This window comes from Cnephaeus nilssonii (assembly GCF_951640355.1).
Source record: "Cnephaeus nilssonii genome assembly, chromosome: 17".
Taxonomy (NCBI): Eukaryota; Metazoa; Chordata; class Mammalia; order Chiroptera; family Vespertilionidae; genus Cnephaeus; species Cnephaeus nilssonii.
Window position 1 is genome coordinate 29,720,481 of NC_137088.1, and position 24,704 is coordinate 29,745,184.

A 24,704-nucleotide genomic window follows, 5' to 3' on the forward strand; every position below is an offset into this window, starting at 1 on the left:
GCGAGTGAATATGAAACTATATTCTTCTTCACTTCTGACTTTTTAAAAGGTATTAAAACATTTTTTCAAAACGTCTCTACTTTTTTTTCTGAAGTGGATATGTATTAGCAAAAAGAATGAATCAATACCCAGCTTGAGTGAACTCAAGATGAAGACGTGGAAGATTGATGAGAGGGTAAGATAATCCTGCCTGCTCACTCCAATGGGGTTTCTAGGGACATCCAGGGTCCCCCAGGACAGAGCCTATTGTCCATGTATCTTCCCAGGTATCTTCCCAGGCAGATTCTCAGGTTCCCAGAGTTACTTTTTCTCTGGAACTCTGCAAGCCACTCCCCCTGATGCAATCAATATCTGGGTTTGGGCAGAAAGGAAGGTGCTATACAGCCCGCCCCTTCTGAGCTGTCTGGGCCAGCTCCTCTTTCCGGAACAATTCAGGCTGCACAACAACTGAGACCTCAGCTCCAACATCTGATTTCTGAAGCAAGGATGGCTGGGATGGACAGGATGTCGCATTGTGAAAGGAAACAATGTTCCAGGTCAAACTGAGTCTGCCAAACACGGACCCTCACGAAGATTTTAGAAGAAATCTCGACAAGTCTTATCATGTGGCTTTTCTACACCTTGATTCCATGTTTGCTCATAGGTAAGTATGAATTAGAATACAGCCAATAGACTGGGAATTGAATGTAGGTTAAGAAGGTAAAAGATATTTTCCCAGGGTTTGGGTTGCATTATATACATATAACATCTTAAGTCTGTTTTCAAAAAGGTTGCTCATCTCCTAAACCTCCATCCCCACATCCTAAAGAAAAGAAAAATCCTGCATTCTGTTTGGAAATCTCTCTCCTAATGTCCACAGAACAATCTAGAAAGATAAAGCATCAAAACAAATAGTCTAAAGGTTAGCAGAGCTCCATGCATCTTGTTATTTATCTCATTATCTGGTTTTAAAAGGTGCAGCATAGTTATCTCAGTCTTTGTGTGTGCCTTGGAGATGTTAACTGTAGGGACAAAAAAATAGAGTAAAGATTCTAACAAAATACACATGAATAAAAAGACACAATTTTCAACCTTAATAATGAGTACAAAACTTGTTAAAATTGGATCTGTCCTGGTCACTGCAGAAAAGGTAGCAGGTAGGTACTCCATAGCATTAAAAAAAAAAAAAAAAATTGGTTTGAGGCACTTTCACTGCCAGTAACATTACATAATTTTCTCTGCTCCACTCCTGGATACTTGTACCTACATGCTTTATTGTTCCAAAATCACAGCTCTGTAGTCTTTGATGTTTCATCATGTCAAGTTGCATTTAAGAAAAATGTCTAATTTTAATACTCCAAGGTACTGGGCACTTTGTAGTATCAGGGGGAACCTTTCGTACTTTCTGTCTTTTTTATTTTTATTATTTTAACACTGAGAAGTATCGTAATTATTCTATTTAGTTTAAACCAGGCAACAAATCAGTGCTAAGGTGATTTGCAAATGTTTAGAACTGGTTTAGACATCAAGTTTATGGTGTCCCTTCTTAGTTCAAAAACCTTCAAAGTTCCCAATTGCTCAGCACATGGTGTTCAAATCTGCTGTTTGTCTTATGATCCAGCATATTCAGGCCCTGATCCTATTGCTCACGTCTCCTTGAAAACAAATATGGACCACAGGTGGTTGCTGTCTTCACAGTTGGCATATTACACCCTCATTTCCTCCTCCTGGCCTTTACTGGTGTAGTTTTCCACTAGAAGCACCATCTCTATTTCCTTTCCCCATCCCGATCCCATTCTCCTAGCGTCATTCCAAATGGCTCCCTCTTCCTACAGACCCCTCCTAAACTTCTCTCTCCTTTGACCTGACCTCTTTTACTCTGCTTTGGTGTGTTCTGTTTTCTGCATTGATCTGAGGGCAGGGCCTAGGCATCTTTCCTTGTGTCCCCAGTCTAGCATAGGCTAAGTGTGTTGACTGATTGGTTAGTTAGTAGATTGGTTGATTAGCTGGTGGGACAAACCAGTTGTCAGGGAAACATTCCTCCACAAGCCCAAAGGAGAAGATGAGGAGGCCAAAGGGGAAAGACCAGGTTTAATATGCATATGAATTCCCTGGGGACTCTTGTTAAAATGCAGATTCTGGTTCAATTGAATGTAGGGTGCAGCCTCAGAGCCTGCCTTTCTAATAAACTCCTGGGGAATGTGGTGCTGCTGATCTTACGACTATACTCTAAAAGCATGAAGTAATCTACTACTTTTCTGGGGCATGAATTTGTTTGTGTACTTTTTGAAGCTGGGATGTGATGCCAGCAGCCGGTTTAGCAGCCAAGTTCTAGGTCAGTCTTGCTCTTTTCTTTTTCTGGTGATATACAAGGTAATTCTCTTGAAATAATTCAATATATTTGAGGGAGAAATTTTAGGGCATAGCGTCAGTTCATAGAGCCAGTACCCCTGCAGTGCAAGGCCCATGCAGTGGGCAGAATAATGGTCCCCTAAAGATGTGTACATGCTAATCCCTTGGAAAATAAAAGGTTGTGATTAATGTTATGGGACCTTGGGATTGGGAGATTATCATGGATTATCAAGGTGGGCCCACACTAATCACATGAACCCTTAAAAGCTGAGAATTGCCTGATCAGGGTGGAAAAGTGTTTGAGCATTGACCTATGAATCAGGAGGTCACGTTTCGATTCTGGTCAGGGCACATGCCCCAGTTGTAGGCTTGATCCCTAATCAGGGGCATGCAAGAGGCAGCCAATCAGTGATTCTCTCTCATCATCCATGTTTCTATCCCTCTCTCCTTCCTCTCTGAAATCAATAAAAATATGTTTTAAAAGATGATGGCTGAGAACCTTTCCTAGCTGCAGTGACAGAGAGAGATAGGAGGACAGAAGAAGAGGCAAGAGAAATGTGAAGTATGAAATAGAATCAACCAGCCATTGTTGTCTTTGAAGATTGAGGAAGGAGCCATGAGCAAGGAATGCAGGTGGCCACTAGAAACTGAGGATGGCAAGGAAACAGGAGACAGATTCATCCCTAGAGCATCCAGAAGGAACACAGTCCTATCAATACCTTGATTTTAGCTCAGTGAGACCAGTGTCAGACTTCTCACCTATAGAAATGTAAGATAATAAATGTGTTGTTTTAATATGTTAAATTTGTAGCAATTTGTTACAACAGCAATAGAAAATAAGAGAGAGAGAGAGAGAGAGAGAGAGAGAGAGAGAGAGAGAGAGAGAGAGAGAGAGATTAGTGTTGTGAATGCAGCGCTATGGGAAAGATGTTGCTTAGCTGGTTTTGCGTGGGCAAACCAAAGTTTCTGAGCACCAGAATCTTAATAGTCAGGTCACAGTCACCCAGTTCAAGTCTCTATTGGAAATAGAGCCTCCATCCAGTGGACCTTCTTGAGATACCTGCTAGAATGAGAATAATACAATTCTCTGTAGTAACAAAAGCATAAACATTCACAAGGAACAAAAAGATTATACAGGGGGTTTTAGTATTGCTTTCTTGCTCTGGTGAGAACCCTCATCCAGTGTGGCTGAGGAAATTTAGATTTTTCACACTCTTCATTGTGGCCAATGTGTTTTTCCTGTCTGCGCTTCAAAGTTTCTCTTTCCCCTTGAGTATATTTTTTTATTTTTGCATTTGACATTTACATTCGGTAGTCTTCATTAACTGGTTTCTTCGGAGATTTGACTTCAATAGATATTGCTCCTCGCTGATTGAGATGACATTTCATGCTAATGAGGATGCCGTATGGATAACAGTTTTCTCTTTCTTTCTCTGTGTTCCCAAGTTTGCAGTCAGCCTTCTCTAACAATTGAAGGGCATTTTAAAACCTTTTGTAGGTGGAAAGAGTCACTTTCAACTTGGAGTCTGAGCTGAAATATGGTTCCTTGTATGTCATTTCCTATTTAGTGTTCTAGCAATGCCATGACACTTTCTACATTACCCTGTTAAATGTCTCCTGGAATCAGTAGTTCATGGGCATTACAGTTTTTCCATCTCACATTCCGTGTGTGTGCTACAAACATGGGCAAAACAACAATGAAATTTGGAATACTCTAAACAAATAGCATAAGGATATTGAAGATGTTGCCTGTAGGGCTCAGAAAGAAACAGCAGTTTTCATTTTACCACAGGGATGATAATCCCCTGTTGTTCTTAACTTGAAGAGATTTATCTTTGTATCATGAATGGATGTTGAATTTTGTAAGTGCTTTTCATGTGTCAATTGACATGACTGTATGATTTTTCTTCTTTAGCTTGTTGATATGGTAGATTATATTAATTGACTTTCAAATGTTGAACCAGTCTTGCATACCTGGAATAAATCTCACTTGGTCACAGTATATAATCCTTTTTATGAATTCTTGGATTTAGGTTGCTAATATTTTGTTGACAACTTTTGCTTCTAAGTGCATGAGATATATTGGTCTGTAGTTTCTTGTGTGATTTTAAAAATATATACTACTATCTTTGTCTGATTTTGGTATTGGGATAATACTGGCCCCATAAAATAAATTGGAAAGTGTTCTTTCCTCTTTTACTTCATGGAAGAGATTGTGTAAAATTAGTGTTAATTTAAAAACATATTTGGTAGTATTTTCCAGTGAAACTATCTGGACCCGGAGATTTCAATTTCAGAGCTATTAAATTATGAACTATAGCCTTCCATTCCCCACATAGCTGACTAGAAAAAAGTTTTGTTACTTTACCAGAGGAAGGATGTCAGAAAGGACCATGCCCCGCCCTCCCGTGCCACCTCACCGCAGCTGACCCTTTTCTTTTCACCCCCTGGGTGATTCCAAGGTTAGGGGTGGGGAGGACAGGAAGCCTCCCTTGTGGATACCCCAGGTGTTTCCTCACAGGGCAGGCCATGGAAGCTGAGGGTGGGTTGGAGGTGCATCACCAGGGCCCTACATTACAAAAGAAGCAGGGAAACCAGGCGGGGTGTCCCTAGCAACCCTCACCCCCTCGTGGTCATGGGGCTTGGTAACAACAGGTGCCAATCTTGAGACAGACACCAAGATGAAAAGTCCTGTACAAGGGCCCTAGGCCCTACCGTGTTCTCGATGTTATCACTGCAACTGTAACAGCAAGGGGAGGCAGGTGTTAGCATTAAAAGAAGAACGTTTGAAACTGGGAAGAGAAGGACCACAGCAGAGAAGCCACACTGCATCCTGGGTTCACACAGGATGAGCCCTAGGGCTGCCCAAAGTTCTTATGAGTGCATGTTCAGTGTCATAGGCCTGTTTCATTCTGTGTGCAAACTGTGTGCATACTTGGGCACACCACACACACCTGTGCAAGCAGATGCTTGTGTCCCAGGCTGGCTCAGAGGTCTGCAGTCTGCCTGAGGTGGAGTCTCAGAGCTGGCTTGGTGCCTATCTGGATTGGACTCCCTCCACAGCAGACCAGCCTGCACTTTCCAGCTGGGAGCTGATACCCCATTCAGCCTTGCTGGGGGATGCGTAGGCATGTCTCTTGGATGGCAGTAGCAGGTGAGGGAGGTGCTGAGGAGCTGGCAGGAGCCTGCGTGGGTTTGCCATGTAGGGATGGAGGCTCAGGTTTATTCGCCTTGCTTAGAGTCACATGGCAAGTGACAGTCAAGGCCTGCATCTAGGTCCATCTGGCATAAAAGTTGTAAACAATGTACCTTAATTTTGCCACTTGTACAGTGGAGAAACTAATAGTCTTTATCTCCCAGTATGGTCATGAGGATTAAATAAGATAATCATGTAATAATCTAGCACATTGTCTAGATAGAATGTGGTAAGTGCTCAATAATATTAGCCATTGTGACTATTAATTTAGCATTTATACAAGTATGATGAAATTAGAGGTGTTTCTGGTTCATAGACATATGAAGTCTCATTAGAAACTAATTTAAAGCTGTGGCATTCCCCCAATATGAGCCCACCTGTCAGCATGTCTATCTGCCTTGGTTCTAGATGAAGTTGCCCTTCTGCCTGCCCCTCAGAACCTCTCTATACAGTCAACCAACATGAAGCATCTCTTGACATGGAGCCCAGTGATCATGGGTGGAGAAACAATCCACTATTCTGTTGAGTACCAGGGGTGAGTTTTTTTGAATTGAGTGTGTGTGTGTGTGTGTGTGTGTGTGTGTGTGTGTGTTTTCTTAGCTGTTCTCCCTTGGACAGTAGTTGATTGCTGGAGGCACAGCCCTTATTCCAAAGCCCAAGGAAGCTTTGTGAGCCCAGAGATAGATTATCTCCAGTGACCTGCTGCCTCTGTGTGCACAGGCATTGGGAGAGTTGAAGAAACAAGGGAAATTGTTCTGTGGATTTGATAATGATCTCTCTGGGAACCCAAAAGTGTATAAACACATTTTGGTGGAGCTTCTTTTTAATGGTAAGTCAACTGTCTAATGCTGTAGAAAATCTTAAGAGTTTGACTGTGACTTCAGCTGGATAGGTCCCTGGAGACTCAGATCCTTTGGGGGTGGGGGAGACCTCCGTTTTCCTGTCTATGAGCCAAAAGAAATTGTGACCCTAAAGGTCAGCTACCCAGGGGCCAAGCGGGCTCTGCTCCTCTGCAGGTGTTCAGGCCCTTGGAGCCATTGAGGAATGACAGGGACACAGAGGTGCTCAATATATTTCATTAACAATAAATACTGGTCAGGGTACAGTTGACCAGGTTTCTGGATATAGGGAGCCTGCATGTAAAGGAGGAGGCAGCCAATAAAGAGGTAAAGAAAACAAAAACCTAGGTCTGCACTGTCCAGGGTGGTAGCCACTAGACACAGAGAGCTATTTAAATTAAATGGCCATGTCTGTTTCCAAGACACACAAGTCACATTTCAAATTCCTAATAGCCACATGTGGTCGTGGCTACCATATCGAATGGCACCAATATAGAACCTTTCCATCATCACAGAAAGTTCTACTGGGCAGCCCTGCTCCAGGTAATTTCAGGTAGCAATCAGTGCTGGGAGGAAGCTAAAAGGCTGATGCGAAAGACAGTTAACTCTGTGGCTCCTTTTCATTGGGTAGTCAGGGAAGGCCTGTCTGGGGAGTGATATTTAAGTCTATTTCTGAAGGATAGGAGGAGCCAGCCAATGTGAACAGCAGAGACAGAGCATTTGGGACACAGCAAACAGCTGGTTAGAGGTCCTAAGGTTAAAAGAGCTCAGCAAAGAGGCCAGTGTAGAGGAGAGAGCATGTGTAGGGGTGAAGTGAGAGAGAGGCCAGAGAGTCTTGGAAGCCATGGGAAAGAGTTTGGATTCCATTCCAAGTGTTTTGGAAGCCATTAAGGATAGAAATATGATGATTTGCTGAGTGATGAATGGTTTGAAGAATAGTGGGAGTGGAAGCTGGAAAATCAGTTAGGAGACCATAGCAAGGCAAAGGATGACAGTGGCTGCATTTGGGGTGGTGACCCGTGGAGATGGAGAGACCTGGACACATTGGGATTTGTGCTTAGGTTTTCTTTGTTTGGTCATAAAAGTAGTAAGGAAGAATGGTTGGTTGGTCAGGGAGGAGGGTGAAGGAACTGGAGTTTGGAGCAAATGCTTATTTTGCTGACCCATGAAAAGCAAGTGAATGAGGCAGTTACTTGCAACCATGGTTGAGCCTGGGTGGGAGAAGCTGGTGTGACATGTGCCTTCCTCTCTTTGGCTAGAGAGTATGAGAGCCTGTTCATGAGCCACATCTGGATCCCCAGCAGCAGGTGCTCACCTACCACAGTTCCTGAATGTGATGTCACCGATGACATCACTGCCACCGTGCCGTACAACCTCCGTGTCAGGGCCATCCTAAGCTCACAGACTTCAGCCTGGAGCATCCTGAAGCCACCCTTTAATCGAAACTCAAGTAAGATACTTACTTCTCTCTTTACTCCCCCACCGCCGCCAGCCTTCCCCTTCAGAAACCATGTTCTCTGAGGTTTTCAGGATTCTTTTTAGCATCAAATTAGTCTCGCAAAGCCAGAGTACTGTGAACACAAACAACTTAACTGGTTCATTTAAAAATATGCCAACTGCTTCCCACATGCCCTCTTTCTTATTTTGAAAGAGGCTTTGGAAGTCATTCTCTATCTCTGTCAGGGTCTGCAGGTGTTGGGAACATTGACGTTGCAAAGCTGGAAGGAGAGCTAGCTGCTCTAGAAGTGGGGAGATGGGGTTAGGATTGCTTCTTTCCATGCTGACAGCGCCTCAATAAATCATCTAGTGACTCCCCTCTGGTGCCTCATTAACCCCATGTTGCCTGTGTGAGCAGCTTTTCCTTGCACAATAGGATCTATATATTTAGCAGAGCCACCAGAAATAGTTGCCCTTCTATGGTCACTGGGAAATAAATAACTTTTCTGTAGCAACAGTACTTGGCAAATGATTGAGAAAGAAGTAAGGGAAGAATATAGACAGGTAGTCAAATATGACAGAGCACAAACAATAGCCAATGTGTAAACGGGTGTGTGTTTAGGAGTAGCAGGAGCAAGGACTGAATAGCCAGTGGGTAAGGAAGCAGCTGGTCACATGGTGAAGGATTTTGACATAAAGTTGATCAAATCAGTAGAGGGAAGTCATGGGGAAAAAAGATTGTCTAGGCCATGTTTGTCTCACAGTCACTGACTGCTGTGTGAAAGGGACACGCATGCAGGGCGGGGCAAGAGTCCGGAGGGGATGGTAACACTCTGAGCCAAGATGGGTCCTGATCCCAGGAGTGGGGAAAGGGATGGGGAAGAGAGAACTAATTTGAGACATGTCTGAGTTAGGACAGAGCTTGGGGACCAGTCATTGGGAGAGACAATAATGGTGTCCAGCTTCTAGTTGGGGTTGGTGAGAATGTCATCCAAGTCAAAGAACCCAGGAGGGAAAACTACTCTTGAGAAATAGGAGATATTTCTGGCTTTGGGCTCTTTGAGATAGAGATTCCTATAAGATAACACGCCAAGATATCTGATTGGCAGCTGGAAATCGGGGTCTGGGGCTGCGACAGGTTAAGGACAGACACATAGCACAACATTAATAGCTCATGGCTTGGGAGCAGATGCGATTGTCCAGGGACATGATTTGAGGACAAAGACAAGTCAGGACAGGATCCTGGGAAACCTCAGGGTTTAAAAAGAAGGTGAAGGGAGAGCACCAGTAGGTGGCTGGGCAGGTAGTAGGTCATGGATGGGAGAATGGAAGAACTGCTGATAGGCCTGAAGGAGGCCCCTAAATGGGTCCTTGAGGAAGCGGCTTTATGGAATGGTGGGGGTGTGGTTAGGTTGCTGGGTGGAGGATTGAGTGGAGGTAGGAAGGAACAAGGCAGATCCTCCTCTGAGACAGGTAGGGCGATAATGTGTCCTGCTTGGAGCCGCAGGAGAGGCAGGGAAAGGCCTTTGGTGAACTCTGTTTTCTTTGATGTGGCAGAAGATCCTCTGCTGTGAGTGAGGACAAAGAAGGTTAAGAGCAGCATGGACAGTAGTGGATGAGTCAGAGGTTCCTGGGGAGTGTATGAGATTGGGTAGAAGTCAGGAGGGTTTAGAAGGTGGGGATGGTGGTGGGGGAAGCCCAAGCTGGCTGAGAAGGTGAAGCTTGATTTGAAGGGGAAATGGCCCTCTAGAGTCAGATGGATGTGGATCAAGTCCCAGCTCAGCCATTGATAGTTGGGTCCCTCCCTGCCTCCTCATCTATAAGAAGGGCAGCAGTTTGCCTCAAAGCATAGTTGTGGGAACTATATAAAATGAAATACATAAATACTCATTGCAGTGCTGTCCTGTTATAGTACTCAGCTATTGTTAAGTATTATTATTGTCCTAGACATGCCCCACTTGAGAGCTATGGAGTAGAGGAAGGAAAAGGTGGGGGCAGGAGTGGAACCACTGGAATATGTAATCAATAGGAATTTTGATGCAGAATGTGAGCTCTTCTGCCCAGGCACTAGGAGGATATAGTGGAAGCAATGGGACCCCAGTGCCGGCCCTGGGACAGGCTGGGGGACACTGGAGGGTGGAGCAGCTTTGCCTCTGTCCACAGTGCCCGGGTATCACCCAAACCACCCCCCTCTGGCTCCTGGGAGCAAGGGGCTCCAGCCAAGACCACTGCTGGGGGCTGGCAGCTGTTGTTGGAAAGGAAGGCATGGGCCAGAGGGAGATAAAGAAGTAGCTATAAAACTATGTGGGTGGGGGTTTGCGCAGTAACAACTTTGCTTGAGACGAGCGTTATAAACAGGAAAAAGTTTTGTTGCAGGAGGAGGAGGAACAGGAGTCTGTGTACCTGCGCCAGAAGGTGGGAGATGTGATCCTGTGTGAGCCCTGGGCAGGTGGAGTTAGCTACAGAGCTGGAATGAAATTGTGGCACTTAAGGGCATTAAGTCTGTTCCTTTGTCTCTGCAAAATGCCACTCTGACTTCTCCCCAAACATATGAAAAGTCTTGTTTTTAAGGCTGCCCTGACCAAGATTTCCTACTCTTAAAGGGAAGCCTTTTTGAGAGCAGAGGTTCTTAACCTTGATTGCACATTCTAGTCACAGAGGAGCTTTAGAACCACTTATGTCTGGGTCCATCCCCAGAGTCTGATTTAGATCATCTATGTGCATCCTGTTCACTGTGAGTTTAACATTTCCCCCAGGTTATTCTCATGCACAGCCAGAGCTGAGATCCACAAGTACAGAGGCTAAACACTCACACAACAGAGTCTAGAAACCTGGAAAAGATACAGCCTCAAATTCTGGCTGCTAACTATGTGACTTTGGGCAAGTCACTTATCATCTCTGAGGCTCAGTTACGTCATCTGTAGAACAGGAGTAGTATTTACTTTCTTAAGTTTGCTGGATGGATTAAAGGAGTTTGTAGAGTGCACAGGACAAAGGTTCCTGCTCCAACACTGTCAAAATATTCTCTGAACTGAAATGAGAATTTTTCTAATTCTATTCTCAATAAAGATGGAGATCAGGGGATTCTAATCATGCTTGACCTAAAACTGAAGTAGTCAAACATCTCTCTTCCTTCTGGAGGTGTTTCAGAGGTAGTACTAGTGGTGCTGTGTGCTCATCTGAAGCCTCTGAACTGGGTATGTTTTGCATAGTTGGTCCCTGACTTCCCAAGTCCTTCTGTCCCCTATCCAGGCAGCTCTTCAAATGCCAGGAAATGCTTTGCTCTCTGAAAACTCCCTGCAGGAAATGACTTTCTTTTGAGTGTCCACTGACCCTAGTGCAGGGGGATTTAGCTCAGACTATACTCTATTTTTCAAGCCAAAGCCAACAATCAGGGTGCCCTTCTGTTCCTGCAGTGTCTGGATCTGAGAGGCAAGTATGGCTCCATCATCACTAGCCAGGGACAAGAGACTGCCTGGTAGGCCCTTCTGTTCTCAGTCTGCTGATGGGAAAATATCCATGGGGAGTGCTGGCCAATCTGTTTGGGATCCAGCAATTTCTAGAGTTGGTTATTGGAATTTGTAAAACCCTCTGGTTTTCTGACATCCTCCATTAAGGATACTTGGGCTGAGGACAGAATGGCCTACCCTTTCACAGGCTGCTGATTTGCTGATGTTTGAAATATCAAACATATCACTGATCCATGGGAATTGTAGTAATCTTTGTCATTTTTAAAAACTTGCTCATAATTTAATAAGCATTTACTGAGCACCTCCTGAGTACAGGAGGATATTGGTTAGACATGCTTCTGCATGCTGTGAAGTTACAGCCAACCCCTTCCCATCCCAGGAGCCTAGCATGTTTCTACCAATGACTGGTCATGGTTTCCCAGAACAGAAATCAGTCCTGTCTGGGACTGGCTTTGATTCTTTTCTTTTCTTGCCAACAGCCATTCTAACTCCACCTGGAATGGAGGTCACCAAGGATGGCTTCCACCTGGTGGTTAAGCTGGAAGACCTGGGACCCCAGTTTGAGTTCCTCGTGGCCTACTGGAGGAGGGAGCCTGGTGCCAAGGTAAGACTTCTGGCCTTGACCTTTGAGTCAGACTTTGGCGAAGGCATCACAGACCTCTGAGAGGTGGTTGAGAAAAGCTGGCCCTGCAGTGCTCATTGTATGGGGTAGCCAGGCTGAGTGAAGTGTGAGAAAGAAGAGAGATGGGAGTAGGCTGACAATCCCAGTAGCCTCCTCCTCAAAGAACTGCCTTGGTTCCAACCCAGGCCTTGGCTCCATCCCAGGCCTTGGGAGCCTTCTCAGGCCAGATTTACTGAAGTGGGGGCTGCCTCCTTGTTACAAACTCTAACATAGTTGGATTCACAGTACTTTTTTAATACATTTCCTCCCCACCCCCCCCACCCCATCAGCTTGTCTTCTCAGCCATTCTCCCTGGCATGTTTAGGTACCGCAGACCAGGGAGTTCCAGATCAGCCAGAAGATTTCAAAAATGCATGAGGCTGGCACAAGCCTCTTGAGGGTGTGTATCTGGGCAGGGTGCAGAAGTCAGGGCAGAGAGCCAGGAACTGGCTTCTGGATAACCCTGCCTAATTATGAGCCAGTGGGTCACACAGGATGCCTAGATGGGGTGCTGCCCCTCCCTGTGGGACGGCTGCTGCAAGCTGGGATGGGTGGGAGGTCAGCTCTCCCAGAGGGAATGGTCAAACAGCAGCAGCCACAGCAGCAGAAGGGGTTGAACTTGAGCAGGAACTAGAGGATAGTCAGACCTGTGGAAGGTTTGTCCAAGCTGATATGGTGACACGGCCCACTGCAATCAACACAGACAAAGGTAGACTTTATCATAAGGATTAATATGGTGCAATAAGGGATTCTGATAGAATCTATGAACAGAGCTGGCCCAGAGCTGTGTTGCAGCACAGCCTCCCTTACCCAAGGACCCTTGCCTGTGGAGTCCCTGCTTCCCTCTGGTGGGTCCTCTCTATTGCACTCTTTCTGTGGCCTTCTCTCCAGCCTACTCCCAAGCCCTGATTCCTTGTCAGTCCTTCCTACACATTCCTGTGGCTGTGCCTCACCATCCCTCAAGGCCTCTCAGGCCTAATCCCTCCCCATCACTATGTCCTCTCCCCTTAGTCCCTGTTTCTGTCTCCAATTATTCTCAAGACCAATTCCCAAGAGAGGAAATCTGATTGGTCCTGCTTATCTATCTTATCAGGCCAAGCTTAGGAGTCGCAGGTTGCTGCCTGGCCTTTGATGGAGGACCCTTCTTAGACTAGGGGTACCTCTGACCACATAACAGTGTCTGGGGAAGAAGGGCATATGCCTCTGTATCCACTCAACAGGGACTATAGTTTGGGTAGTTTCCCCTGGAAGGTATGGGTAGGTAGAATGGGCATTGACAATGGTTGGACATGGCATTGCCAGCCAAGCAGATGGAGTGGGGGAAGGGGGGAAAGATCAGGGCCCGGGCAGGAGGGCTTATGCAGCTCCTCCCTCAGATTCTTTGGATGGAGCCTCTTTCCACTCATGGTAACTGGGAGGGCCATGCTGAGAGAGGATTATGTACCCTGAGTCATCTAAGCGTGGTCCAAACAAGCCTCCACAGGGAGAAGTGGAGCACAGGCCACAAGGGGTGGGTAGAGGTGGAAGGGTGTACAGATGAATTAACAGATGGGTGGATGTGTGAGGAGGCACTGCCCACTGGTTCCATTGCTCCTGTGCACTTATCCCCCCAGCTCAGTCCTACTAGTATTTCCGACTTCCACTTCTCTGTCCACGTTATCCTATTGGAGAGATCTTCCCCAACCATTCTTTTTGGTGCCGCCTCATCACTCTACCTTCTTGCCCTGCTTTATTTTTTTTCTTATTACCACCCGGTTAATATTACATATTGTCTGTCTTTTCCCACGTAAGCTCCAGGACAGCAGGGACTTTGTTTTGTTCAATGCTATGTTCCAGTGCCTACAACAGTGCTTGGTACATATTACATGCATAATAAACAGATATGAATGAATGAATGAATGAATGAATGACGGAACATTCTGTGTGCAACCTGGAAAGGAGAGAGCTGCAGCTTTCCTTCCCTGGCTCTTCTCTCTCTTTCTTGTCTTGCTTCCCTCAGTGTGTAACTGGTTTCTGGTCTCCTAAAGCCGTGGTCGGCAAACTGCGGCTCACGAGCCACATGAGGCTCTTTGGCCCCTTGAGTGTGGCTCTTCCACAAAATACCATGGCCTGGGCGAGTCGATTTTGAAGAAGTGGCATTAGAATAAATTTAAGTTTAAAAAATTTGGCTCTCAAAAGAAATTTCAATCGTTGTACTGTTGATATTTGGCTCTGTTGACTAATGAGTTTGCGATCACTTTCCTAAAGGAACATGTCAAAATAGTGAGGAGCAGGGGCATTCCAGTGCACCTGGAAACCATGGAGCCAGCGGCTGTGTACTGTGTGAAGGCCCAGACGTTCGTGAGGGCCATCGGGAGGCACAGCTCCTTCAGCCAGGCAGAATGTGTCAAGGTGCAAGGTAAGGATAGCCTGTTTGTTCCCTGGGGTCCTGCACAGGTGACAGCCCCCTTCCCCGCCCCCCCTGTCCCTCCCCCCTCCCCCGCCCCCCCCCCCCCCCCCCCCCCCCCGAGGATGCTCGGCTGCCTACTGGGTTTCTTTGGTTCTCCATCTCCCGTGGCCTCACTGACCTGCTTTCTGAGGCCGGATGGGTTCCTATGGTAAAGGTGTGCTTCACTCCAATTCCCCTATAGGCGAGAGTCCACTCTGGGGCTGGGTGGCGGTCCCTTGAGCCACTGTCTGGAACTTTGTTTCCCATGAAAGGTCCCTAGGCCTGAGGCCAGATATTGCAAGGCTGATTTACTGTTGAATCAGAGGCGGGTGGCAGGAGAGGCAGTCAGGGGCTGAGAGTCAGTCTTATGAGGAGACAGCTCACTGTACATCACAGCTGCTTTCAGCTAGGCGGGGCCTATGGGAAGTCTATAGACTCCATGTTTGACATAAATTTTTTATGGTCTAAAACCGCTCAATGTTTAAAAACCCTTTGAAAAGAAACAAAACCCCACATCCCACAATTCTGCCACGAAAACACCACTAGTGACATATTTGTATATAACTTTTTAGTCTTTAAAAAAAATAAATATTTTGCACATTTAGTTTCAAAAAATATAAAATACACATGGAGGCTCCCCTTTCTACCTTTCCTTTTAGCACAAATGGTAGCATATTCCATTTGTTATTCTGAATCTTATCTTTTCCACTTTATATATCTTATAGATTTTCTATATCTACACAGAACTCCATCTTTCTTTATGGCTATGTAGTATTCCATTTTGTATATATATAACTAATTTAACTAGCTCCATATTGAATGGCATTTCATTCCTCCCCACCCCACGCAATATTTTGCTAATTGCTGGCAATGCTTTAATTAGTTACCTTGTACATAGATCATCTTGCTGGTAGACTTGAAGGATACATTCCTGGAGGTGGAGTTGCTTGGTCAGAGGCATACACATTGGATTTTAACTGCTGTTCCCAAATTGCCCTCCAGAAGGGTGTCATTCTTCCATCATTGCCCACATGTGGACACATGTTGGATTGCACATAGGCTTTGTGCCTGCTTTTTCACAAATATCCATCACATTTCCCAAATAGATTTTCTGATTGCCATTTTATACTACTTTTTAAAACCATATAAGTCAAGCTTGTTAAAAATTGAAACAACACAGAAGTATATAAAGTAAGAGGTACATGTTTTCCACTGAGAATGTTTATTTTGGCAAGCTTAGCATTTAATCTGCGAGTTATTGCATGATATCGGTACTCACAGGCACTAATGGCACTATTGTGCTTATTGTTCTGTTTCTTGGTTCTTCGCTGTAGTATATTGTGAACATCTTTTCATGTCAGTACACATGTTTCTACCTCATTTGCAGAGAAGATGCAGAATAAGCCAATATATATGTGCCAAAATATATGTAATTATCCCTCTGATAATAGGTATATTCTGTGCTTTCAGTCTTTGCCACTACAAACCATGCTGTAGTGAACAAGCTTGTGTATATCCTAATTCTCATTTAAAAAAATATTTTTATTGATTTCAGAGAGGAAGAGAGAGAGGGAGAGAGAGAGAGAGAAACATCAATGATGAGAAGGAATCATTAATTGGCTGCCTCCTGCTCACTCTCTACTGGGGATCAAACCTGCTAAGGCATGTGCCCTTGACTGAAATCAAACTCGGGACACTTCAGTCTGCAGGCCGATGCTCTATCCACAGAGACAAATCGGCTAAAGCTATTAATTCTCATTTTAATAACAGAATTCCTAACCTACCATGCTAATGTCCCATAATCCTATCTAATAAAAGAGTAATATGCAGATTGACCATCACTCCAACACACAAGATGGCTGCCCCCAGGTGGTCAAAGATCCTGCCCCCATGTGGACACAAGATGGCCACCACAAGATGGCCAGTAGGAGAGGGCAGTTGGGAGGGACCAGGCCTGCAAGGGAGGGCAGTTGGGGGCAATTAAGCCTGCAGGGGAGGGCAGTTAGGGGTGACCAGGCTGGCAGAGGAGGGAAGTTGGGGGTGACCGGGCCTGCAGGGGAGGGCAGTTAGGGGTGACCAGGCCAGCAGAGGAGGGAAGTTGGGGGCAAACAGGCTGGCAGAGGGGCAGTTAGGCATCAATCAGGCTGGCAGGGGATTGGTAGGGCAGGCGTCCTCAAACTACGGCCTGCGGGCCACATGCAGGTGTTTTTGCCATTTTGTTTACTTCAAAATAAGATATGTGCAGTGTGCATAGGAATTTGTTCATAGTTTTTTTTAAACTATAGTCTGGCCCTCCAACGGTCTGAGGGACAGTGAACTGGCCCCCTGTTTAAAAAGTTTGAGGACCCCTGGGTTAGGGGGTGATCAGGCTGGCAGGCAGAAGCGGTTAGGGGCATTCAGGAAGACAGGCAGGCGAGCAGTTGGGAGCCCGCAGTCCTGGATTGTGAGAGGGGTCCCAGATTAGAGAGGGTGCAGGCTTGGCTAAGGGACAACCCCACCCCCGCTGCATGAATTTCATGTACCAGGCCTCTAGTAAATTAAATAATATCCTATTTGGATATTTAAGTCATTTCCATTTGCTTTTGAAGATGATGGTTATTGATTGATTGATTCATTCATTCATTCAATGACTATTTATTGAGCACTGACAATGTGCCACTTGCTGGTCTAGTCCCTGGGATACAGCAGGGATATCCCTACCTTCTAGTTAGAGAGATGGCTATAGACAAGTAAACAAATGAGATAGCTTCCTTTGTGAGCTATGAAGAAAATGCACAGAGCATGCCTGGAAGTGGTGGGAAGTGTAGATATGCCACTTTGGGCAGAGGGAGACTGGTTATGAGGCCGATGCTCTAATCCAGATGTTGCTGTGAACTGCTTTATGCATATCATTGTTTCCTTTCTTGGGATCATGTTTTTGGAATGTACTCAGAGGAGTGGATGAAAGGGTGTGAACATTTGTGTATCTCTTGATGTATACTGCCAAAATGTTTTCCAAAAGCACTGAAACAAAGTACAGTGCCCCTGGCCACACATGTGGGGCCACCAGCTTCTCTGCAGCCTCTTTGGCTGTGCCACCTTTCACACTGCAGGTGAGCATGCAGCCTAGAGGGGCTACATGAGTTGCTTCCAGTTACATGATGGGAAATTACACATGCCCCTTCTGCATCTTCAAATCTCCCACTTGGCACTTTCTTACCCATTTACTTAGAATGAATGCAGGCTTTGGAGCCAGCCCTACCTATGTGACCTGGGGTAAGTCACTTAACCATAGTAGGGGCTTGATATATCATAGTTATCATGTGACTGTTTTCTGAACTCAGTATTTTCTTCCCAAAGATGAATCAATGCCAAGAGCAAGTTGTGAAACACTTTACCACCTACTGCCTAGTTCCTTTCTGTGCTGTTCTTTTTCAGCACCCCCACCCCCTCATCCTGCGGGGGGCCTGGCACTCTGCCCGTCCTCCTGGCCATGGCCCCACGGTCCTGTACATGCTAACACAGCCAGTGGTTTAACAGTTGATGCTCCTCCCTTTTCCCAAGAAAATGATTTTAATCTTCCCTAGGGCTTTCTGGAAACCAAGCCTCAATCTGGATTCTAGAAAAATGGTTTTAGTGGTGGTAATTTCAGTCACTAGGGCATACAACCAATCTCAGGATGTTGGCATCTGCTGTCTTGGCCATGTGCAGAGCCAGCTCCAGGAATGTGAGGGAGGCCCAGGATTGGAGATTTCATCTTCGCTGTGTCTCCTAAGCCTGTTCTTATCTTTGCATTTCCAGAAGAGACCCTCCCCCTGGCGTTGGCCCTGTTTGCATTTGTTGGCTTCATGCTGATCCTTGTGGTTGTGCCGCTCTCCATCTGGAAGATGGGCCGGCTGCTCCGATACTCCTGTTGCCCCGTGGTGGTGCTCCCCGACACTTTGGTAAGTGTTCTGTTTTCCTTTCAGCACGATACTGACCAGATGTAGTTTGGGCTGTAGTTGGGTATGGGCACACGTTTCCTGGTTGACAAGAATTTGCGCCAAGAGGGCAGAAGAGCTTGCACAGGACTTCACTTCTAATCAGAGAGGCTAGAGAATCCTCCCTTCTCCAGGGAGTGGGGACCCTCCTCAGTCAGGCCACTCCTGCTTGCCCCCAGGACCTGGCATGGCCAAGCGAGCAGGGGTGTAGCACAGCTATGGATGCTCGGCAGCTCAGGAGTCACGCACAGTCGAACCCTTCCAGACTGGTCTGCCGAGGGTTCTTGGCCCCTTCCCATGATTATAACAGCAGCTGCATCCAGGAACTTGTTCCAACACAACATATTCAATTCACCTGCCAAGAGCCTCATTGGTTCTCAGGGTGAAGTGCGTGGGTGTGGATGTGGGAGGCATAGATTGTGCTTTGCTTTGGCTGGGGGCCAGGAACAATCTGGACCTGCCCCAAAGGTTAGGATCTCCATCTGTTTTCTTAGCTCCTTGCAAGCCCAGGATTCTTATCTCGTTCCTGGGGACACTGGCCCACAGGTCTGAGTCTCTCCAGGGTGGGTAGTCCTGTGTGCCCATGCCAGGATTGGGAGAAGCAAAAGCAGGCCTCCAGCACCCCCCTCCCCGCAACCCCCCACCCCCATGTTCCACTGGCTGGCTCCTGTGCCCATCCGCCAGACCTCAACACACAAAGCAACACAGAGCCAAAACAAAACAACAAAATCAAACCCATTCCTATCACCTCAGAGATTTCTTCTCACAGCTCTCTCCTGGGAGGAGGGTTAGTAGCCAGCTCCTCAGAAGCAACTGGAGCTGGAACTGCCTTCCAGCTACACATTCCTGTAGTTCTGCTTCAGCCCGGAATCGCTCTGGCAGGAGTCACTTTTGTGACAGCTGCATGGCCCTGAGAGGGAGGGCCGTACTCTCCCCACGCAGGAGGAACGGTTCTCCCTGATGCAGTCTTCAGGACACCCCTCCACCCTGCTGCCTGAAGCCCGTTCTCCTTTTCTCTCCAGTGCTTCCAGGCAGTTATCACTTTAGCTGAGATTAGTACAGGGTTAAGCACCAGGCACTGTTCTAAGGCTTCACATAGAGAGTATTGACTCCTTTCATTTTGCCCTTTTCATAAAGCTTAGCAATGTGCTTTTCATCAGTCCCCCCCCTTCCCCCCCAGCCCAGTCTGAATGGTTTGCTAAATGGTTTACTGCTAACCATGAAGGCAATGTGGTGTATCAAACACGGGAGGCAGGGCAGGCCTCATTCCCTTCAGGAAGAACTTGGATTGGGGGGGGGGGGGGGGGGGGAGGCGTGGCTCACGGTTCCCTGGAGTGTAAAAGGATGTGTATTCTGCAGTAGTTGGTGTAGTGTTTTATAAATATCAATTGGGTCAAAATGTTGGATGATACTGTTCACACTTTTGTGTAGTTCTATTAGTAATTGAGAGAGATACAACAAAATCTCTAACTATGAGTGTGGTGGTGTCTGTTTGTCCTTTATGTCAGTTTTTCCTTCATGTATTTTGAAGCTCTGTTTAGGAGCTAGGATATTTATGGTTGATATATCTTCCTGAGTAATTGGGCCTTTTATCATCATGAAATGTCCCTCTTTTTCTCTGGCATTACTCATTATCTTGATATCAATATAGCCTTTTTTTTGGCTTACTGTTTGTATGGTTTATCTTCTTTTCAGATTCTACTTTAAACTTATCTCTGCCCTCACATTTAAAGTGTGTCTCTTATAGTAGCATATAGTTAACCTTTCAAAACAAAACAAAACAAAAAAAAAACCCAAAACGAAACATCCCAACAAGCTCTGCCATTTAATTGGAATGTTTAGTCCATTAACACTTAATCTGGTCCTGTCACTTTCTGACTTTTGTGTTTGCACCCAATACCTGTTTTCTGGTTCTTCAAGCCAGTAGGACTGTCATTGTTCATGGCACCAAGAGAGACGTGCCCTCAGACAAGGAACTGTAAAAAAGGGGAAACTTGTCCAGTGACATTCCCTTCTTCCAAGTGTCAACTTACGGTTGCTCTCCAGTGACTCAAGGAAGCTAGTTTTCTATTTTGATCAGTTTTTGAAGGCGTTATCTGCAGGAGATTGGCTTGATTGGTGCTCCTCTGGCATAAGTAGAAGCGGTTCCCTGCAGTGAAAGCGGCGAGCCTGAACCAATCCAAAATGATGATAATGGAAGGGGGGGAGCGTTGCTGGCTCGGGCAGGTCCACTAGCTCTTCTTCCCCAGTTCAGCCTTCCTCAGTTGGATTCCATCAAGCAGTCACCCTTTATGGTTTTCCTTCCAACTCTGTTGCCCATGCTTACCCTCTACTCACAGGCCATTCCATTTCTAACACCCTCTCTCACTATTCCTCTTCTGGTCCTACATTCATCAGCCCAGCAGTTTCCTTCCTAGGATCAGGGGCACTAGAATCCTTCCAGGACCCAGTGTCTTGTTAGTGAGCACAGAGTAAAGGGTCAGGGGAAGAACCATGTAAAGGGCCAGTTCCTTATAGAATTTCAGATGCACATGAAGAGCCCTCAAATGACAAGAAGTCCTAGGAATCCTAATGCATTATGAGCCACACCCTATAAGTAGCTTTTGGAGAAACCCAAACAACTTAGATGAAACCAGAGACAAGGACAGTCTATGAGAGTATGACCACTTTCACCCACGAGAGGTAGATATCACTACCTTGGACTAACTTTTGCTTCTCTGTTCTCCTTATCATTCTTTCTACATAGTTTCAGTGTCTGTTCCTACATGCATTCCGTTCCACGAGGCTTTTAATTTTTACTGTTTCTCCCTAGGGTTTTTAAGTGGAAAATTTATCTGAGTATATGCATTTCCCATAGTGCTGTGTGAGAAGTAGATCACTAGCATCCATTAAATCCCAAACAGATTCTGGAGCTGTCCATCACCACCGCCATCTCCCTACCTCTCAGCCTTGACTTTGGTATAGTCTAGCTGCACTTCAACATTTGCATTAGTTATAGATAATATTCCAAACTATTAAAAAAAGCAACTTCCAGTCATCTTTGCAAAATACACACATCTTTCCAATTAAACCATGGAAAATTACCAAGTGAAAATCCTTGACAACTCTTTAAAGAGCCCTATTGAAAAAAAGAATGAAAAAAAAAAAAAAAGCCCTATTGAGTTTGTGAGTATTTATTTATCTGTTTGGACTAAATATTTCATGTCCACATCTATAATTTTGTAGTTGGTGATGATTGCACTCTGAAATATACCATTAAGAATGTCTTTGCATTCAAGTTGATATCACCAAGTAACATTCTAAAGCAGAAACACATATGCAAGGAAAATTATATTAAGACTTATAGGTATATATTCCATATCTAAAAATATAATTTCTTTTCCTTGTCTTTCATCCATAATTGCTTCATGAATATGGAGGCTTTGGTGCCAAAGTGAGAATGACTCACTTTATTCTATCTCTTCTTGCTGTCGCATTCCACTGTAATGTGGGTGGCCCCATAAAGATGGCCCCAAGTTAGTCATTCTTCAATAGACCATCCCAAGTATGACTTTGTGCGCTTCATAGAAAATGGAGTTTCTGAGATCAGATGCCTCTGGGGCCCAGATAGGTAAAAAAAAAAAAAAAAAGAGTGTGCAGTGCAATGACTGTAATTCAATAGGGTCAGATGGTGGGGACCATGGCAAACACGTTCCGACTAAACAAGACAGCTGCTTCTCAGTTCCAGCAGGTTGCTGCCAAGAGGGAATGCACATGAGCCAGTGTTACAAGATCTTCAAGTTTTAAGTGAGAAACAAACAAAGAAACAAAAATCTAGACTTTAATGAGAAATCTTCTGATTTTTAAACTTTGAAAACGAATTCAAACTGATATATGTCAGCTGAACCTTGCTTGAAAGTTTGTTCTAACCTGTGGGACAACAGTTTTGCACCTTCTGAAATTCTGGGGTTGTGCTGTTTTACTTTAATGTTCTAGAACTATACTCTCCAGTACAGTAGCCACTCGCCATATGTGACTGTTGAGCACCTGAAATGTGGCAAGTCTCAAGTGAGATGTGCTGTAAATAGAAAACACAATGGATTTTGAAGAGTCATTAAAAAAAAGAATATAAAATATTTTATTGATATTTTTATATTAGTTACATGTTGAAATGATATTTATTTTAAATAAAATATATGATTACTTTTAACTTTACCTGTTTCTTTTTACTTTTTAAAAATGTGCCACTAGAGAATTTTAAATTTCATTTGTAGCTCACATTATATTCCTATTGGACAGTGCTGCTCCAGAATTTAAAAAATAATCAAGTATAACACTGCAGATTTAGATAGCCAGTGTCCTGAGAATCTAACTGGGCCAGCAGCTGTGAACTGGTGGTGGTTCCACAAAGGTAGCCCTGCTCAGTGAGCCCTGTGTGGGCATTGTCCTTTCCCATGATCTGCCCAAGACACTAAGAGTGAGATCCCCTGAAGCTGCCTCTTTACAAACAAGGATCAAGGCCAACTGACTGCCTCCTGGGGACGGAGGTGGAGGAAACCCCTGTGCCTGTTTATCTGTGCTCACATGCCACGCTTCGGAGTGATGAAGTGGGGGGGGGGGGGGGGGGCGGAAAGGAAGATAACGGCAGAGGGACCTTGTGAACTTGGTGGAGGTGAGCGGGTTAGCAGTGGTTGGGGAGTGTCCCTCTGAAAAGTTGGTACCTGCATTTTTACAGCTGGTTTTGATTATGTATTGGGGTCCCTGGGAGAAGATGGCAGGAACATGAAATATGAGTAGGAAATGGACTTGTGTTTCAGGAGCGCCATCTCTGGACTGGGCACCCTGCTAGGTGCTGTATGTAGAGCATCTCAGACCAGGTTGTTATTTTCAGAGCTCTCTGGTAGAATAAAATTAGACTTTTTTTTTTCCTTTTTTACCAGAATTACATTCTGGGCTTTTATGAGGCAGGGTCCCTGAGAAGGAGCACTGATGAAGCTGGATCCCAGCAGATCTGCTGTTCAGTGGACTGGGAGACATCTCTGTAAATGCTGGAAGGCCCTGATCTAGGAGTTAGAATTGTTTGGGGGCCTTTTGCTGCTTAAAAGTTAATTAACCAAATAATTGGGATTTTTGTGATAGTGTTACAACTACTATTTTAGTACTACTATTCATCTAATAAATATTAATGGGAATTACTTTTCAGAAAATCACCAATTCACCCCAGAAGTTAATCAGCTGCAGAAGGGAAGAGGTGGAAGCCTGTGCCACGACCGTGCTGTCTTCTGAGGAACTCTTCAGGACCTGATCGAGGAGGCTCGGGGAAGGGCCCAGATGAAGCTAAGAAACCTGGTCTGCATGACACAGGGGGAAAGGCTGTGCTTCTGTGTTTCTGTTTTCCTCCAAGGACAAGAGAAGTCAGAAAAGCCTTCTGTGTCCATTTCTAGAAGCAACTGTCAGAGGCAGAGTGGTTTGACAGACAAAGCACTGAGTGGGAGCAGATGTGCCTGCAGAATTGTATCTATCTGCCATCCACTAGCTGAATGACCCTTGGGAAAGTGACTTGGTCTCTCTGGCTCTCGGTTTTCTCATCTATGGAATGGGTGGATTAACTATACCACTGTTATACCATATATATATCCAGCACTGGCAGAGCGGTAGGGAAATTGGTGACGCTGTACATTGCATTGGTTCGGCTCTTCTGAAGAGCAGTATGTAAAAGTATAACAGGCATGATCTGAGACTCTATACACCAAGTGGGTTTGGAGATCCCACTTTCCTAGAGGAAACCTTAAAAAGGAAAGGAAGGATGGGTACAATGGTGTTGGTTTCACTTTAAGCCAATGCCTGTGCAGAGGTGAATGGCTAAGCCTGCCCTACAGTGAAACTGGGACGAGGAGGAATGCTGTGAGTACATGAAATACTATAAACAGTAAATAGTGTGTGCACATGGAGGACAGCAGCTAAAATGTATGTGTATGATGAGACGACAACGCAGAAGGACGTCAGTAAGTGTGATATTTGCTATGTTCCTTTTTCCTGTAGAGTTGTTAAAGTATAGAAGTAAAAGTAGAAAGGGGTCACCTTGGGTAATCATTTTGGTTTCTTTCTTCCAAAAAAGTGATCTTTAGGGTTTCTAGTTACATCAAGGACCTTGAGTCCAGAGAGGCCACTGAAGACAACCTTTGGTCAGGAGGTACAGGGGCGACCCTAGGTCAGGGATGGGGCAGGAGAAGAATAAGGGGGCAGCCTCTGGTCACATGAGAACTCCAACTGAGGCAGCTGGCCAAGGCCTCCCCTGGTCAGGGTGCTCCTGGGTCTTCCTGGAGGCCTCACTCCACAGGAAATCCCTTTGGGGATCTCTCTTCCTTAGGAGGCCTGCCTCTGGAAGCCTCTTCCTCTTCCTC

The 24,704-nt window shown here is 45.4% G+C and overlaps 1 protein-coding gene across 1 annotated transcript; it reads left to right on the forward strand.

Annotated features, from left to right (window-relative positions):
• Positions 1 to 218: 218 nt before the first annotated feature.
• IL20RB (interleukin 20 receptor subunit beta) lies at positions 219 to 24,635 on the forward strand. Its single transcript, XM_079795773.1, is given in 8 exon segments — positions 219 to 566; positions 568 to 643; positions 5,936 to 6,062; positions 7,626 to 7,816; positions 11,753 to 11,877; positions 14,182 to 14,332; positions 18,143 to 18,285; positions 23,504 to 24,635. Coding segments are annotated over 8 exon segments (954 nt in total). The 5' UTR covers positions 219 to 527; the 3' UTR covers positions 23,606 to 24,635.
• Positions 24,636 to 24,704: the final 69 nt, after the last annotated feature.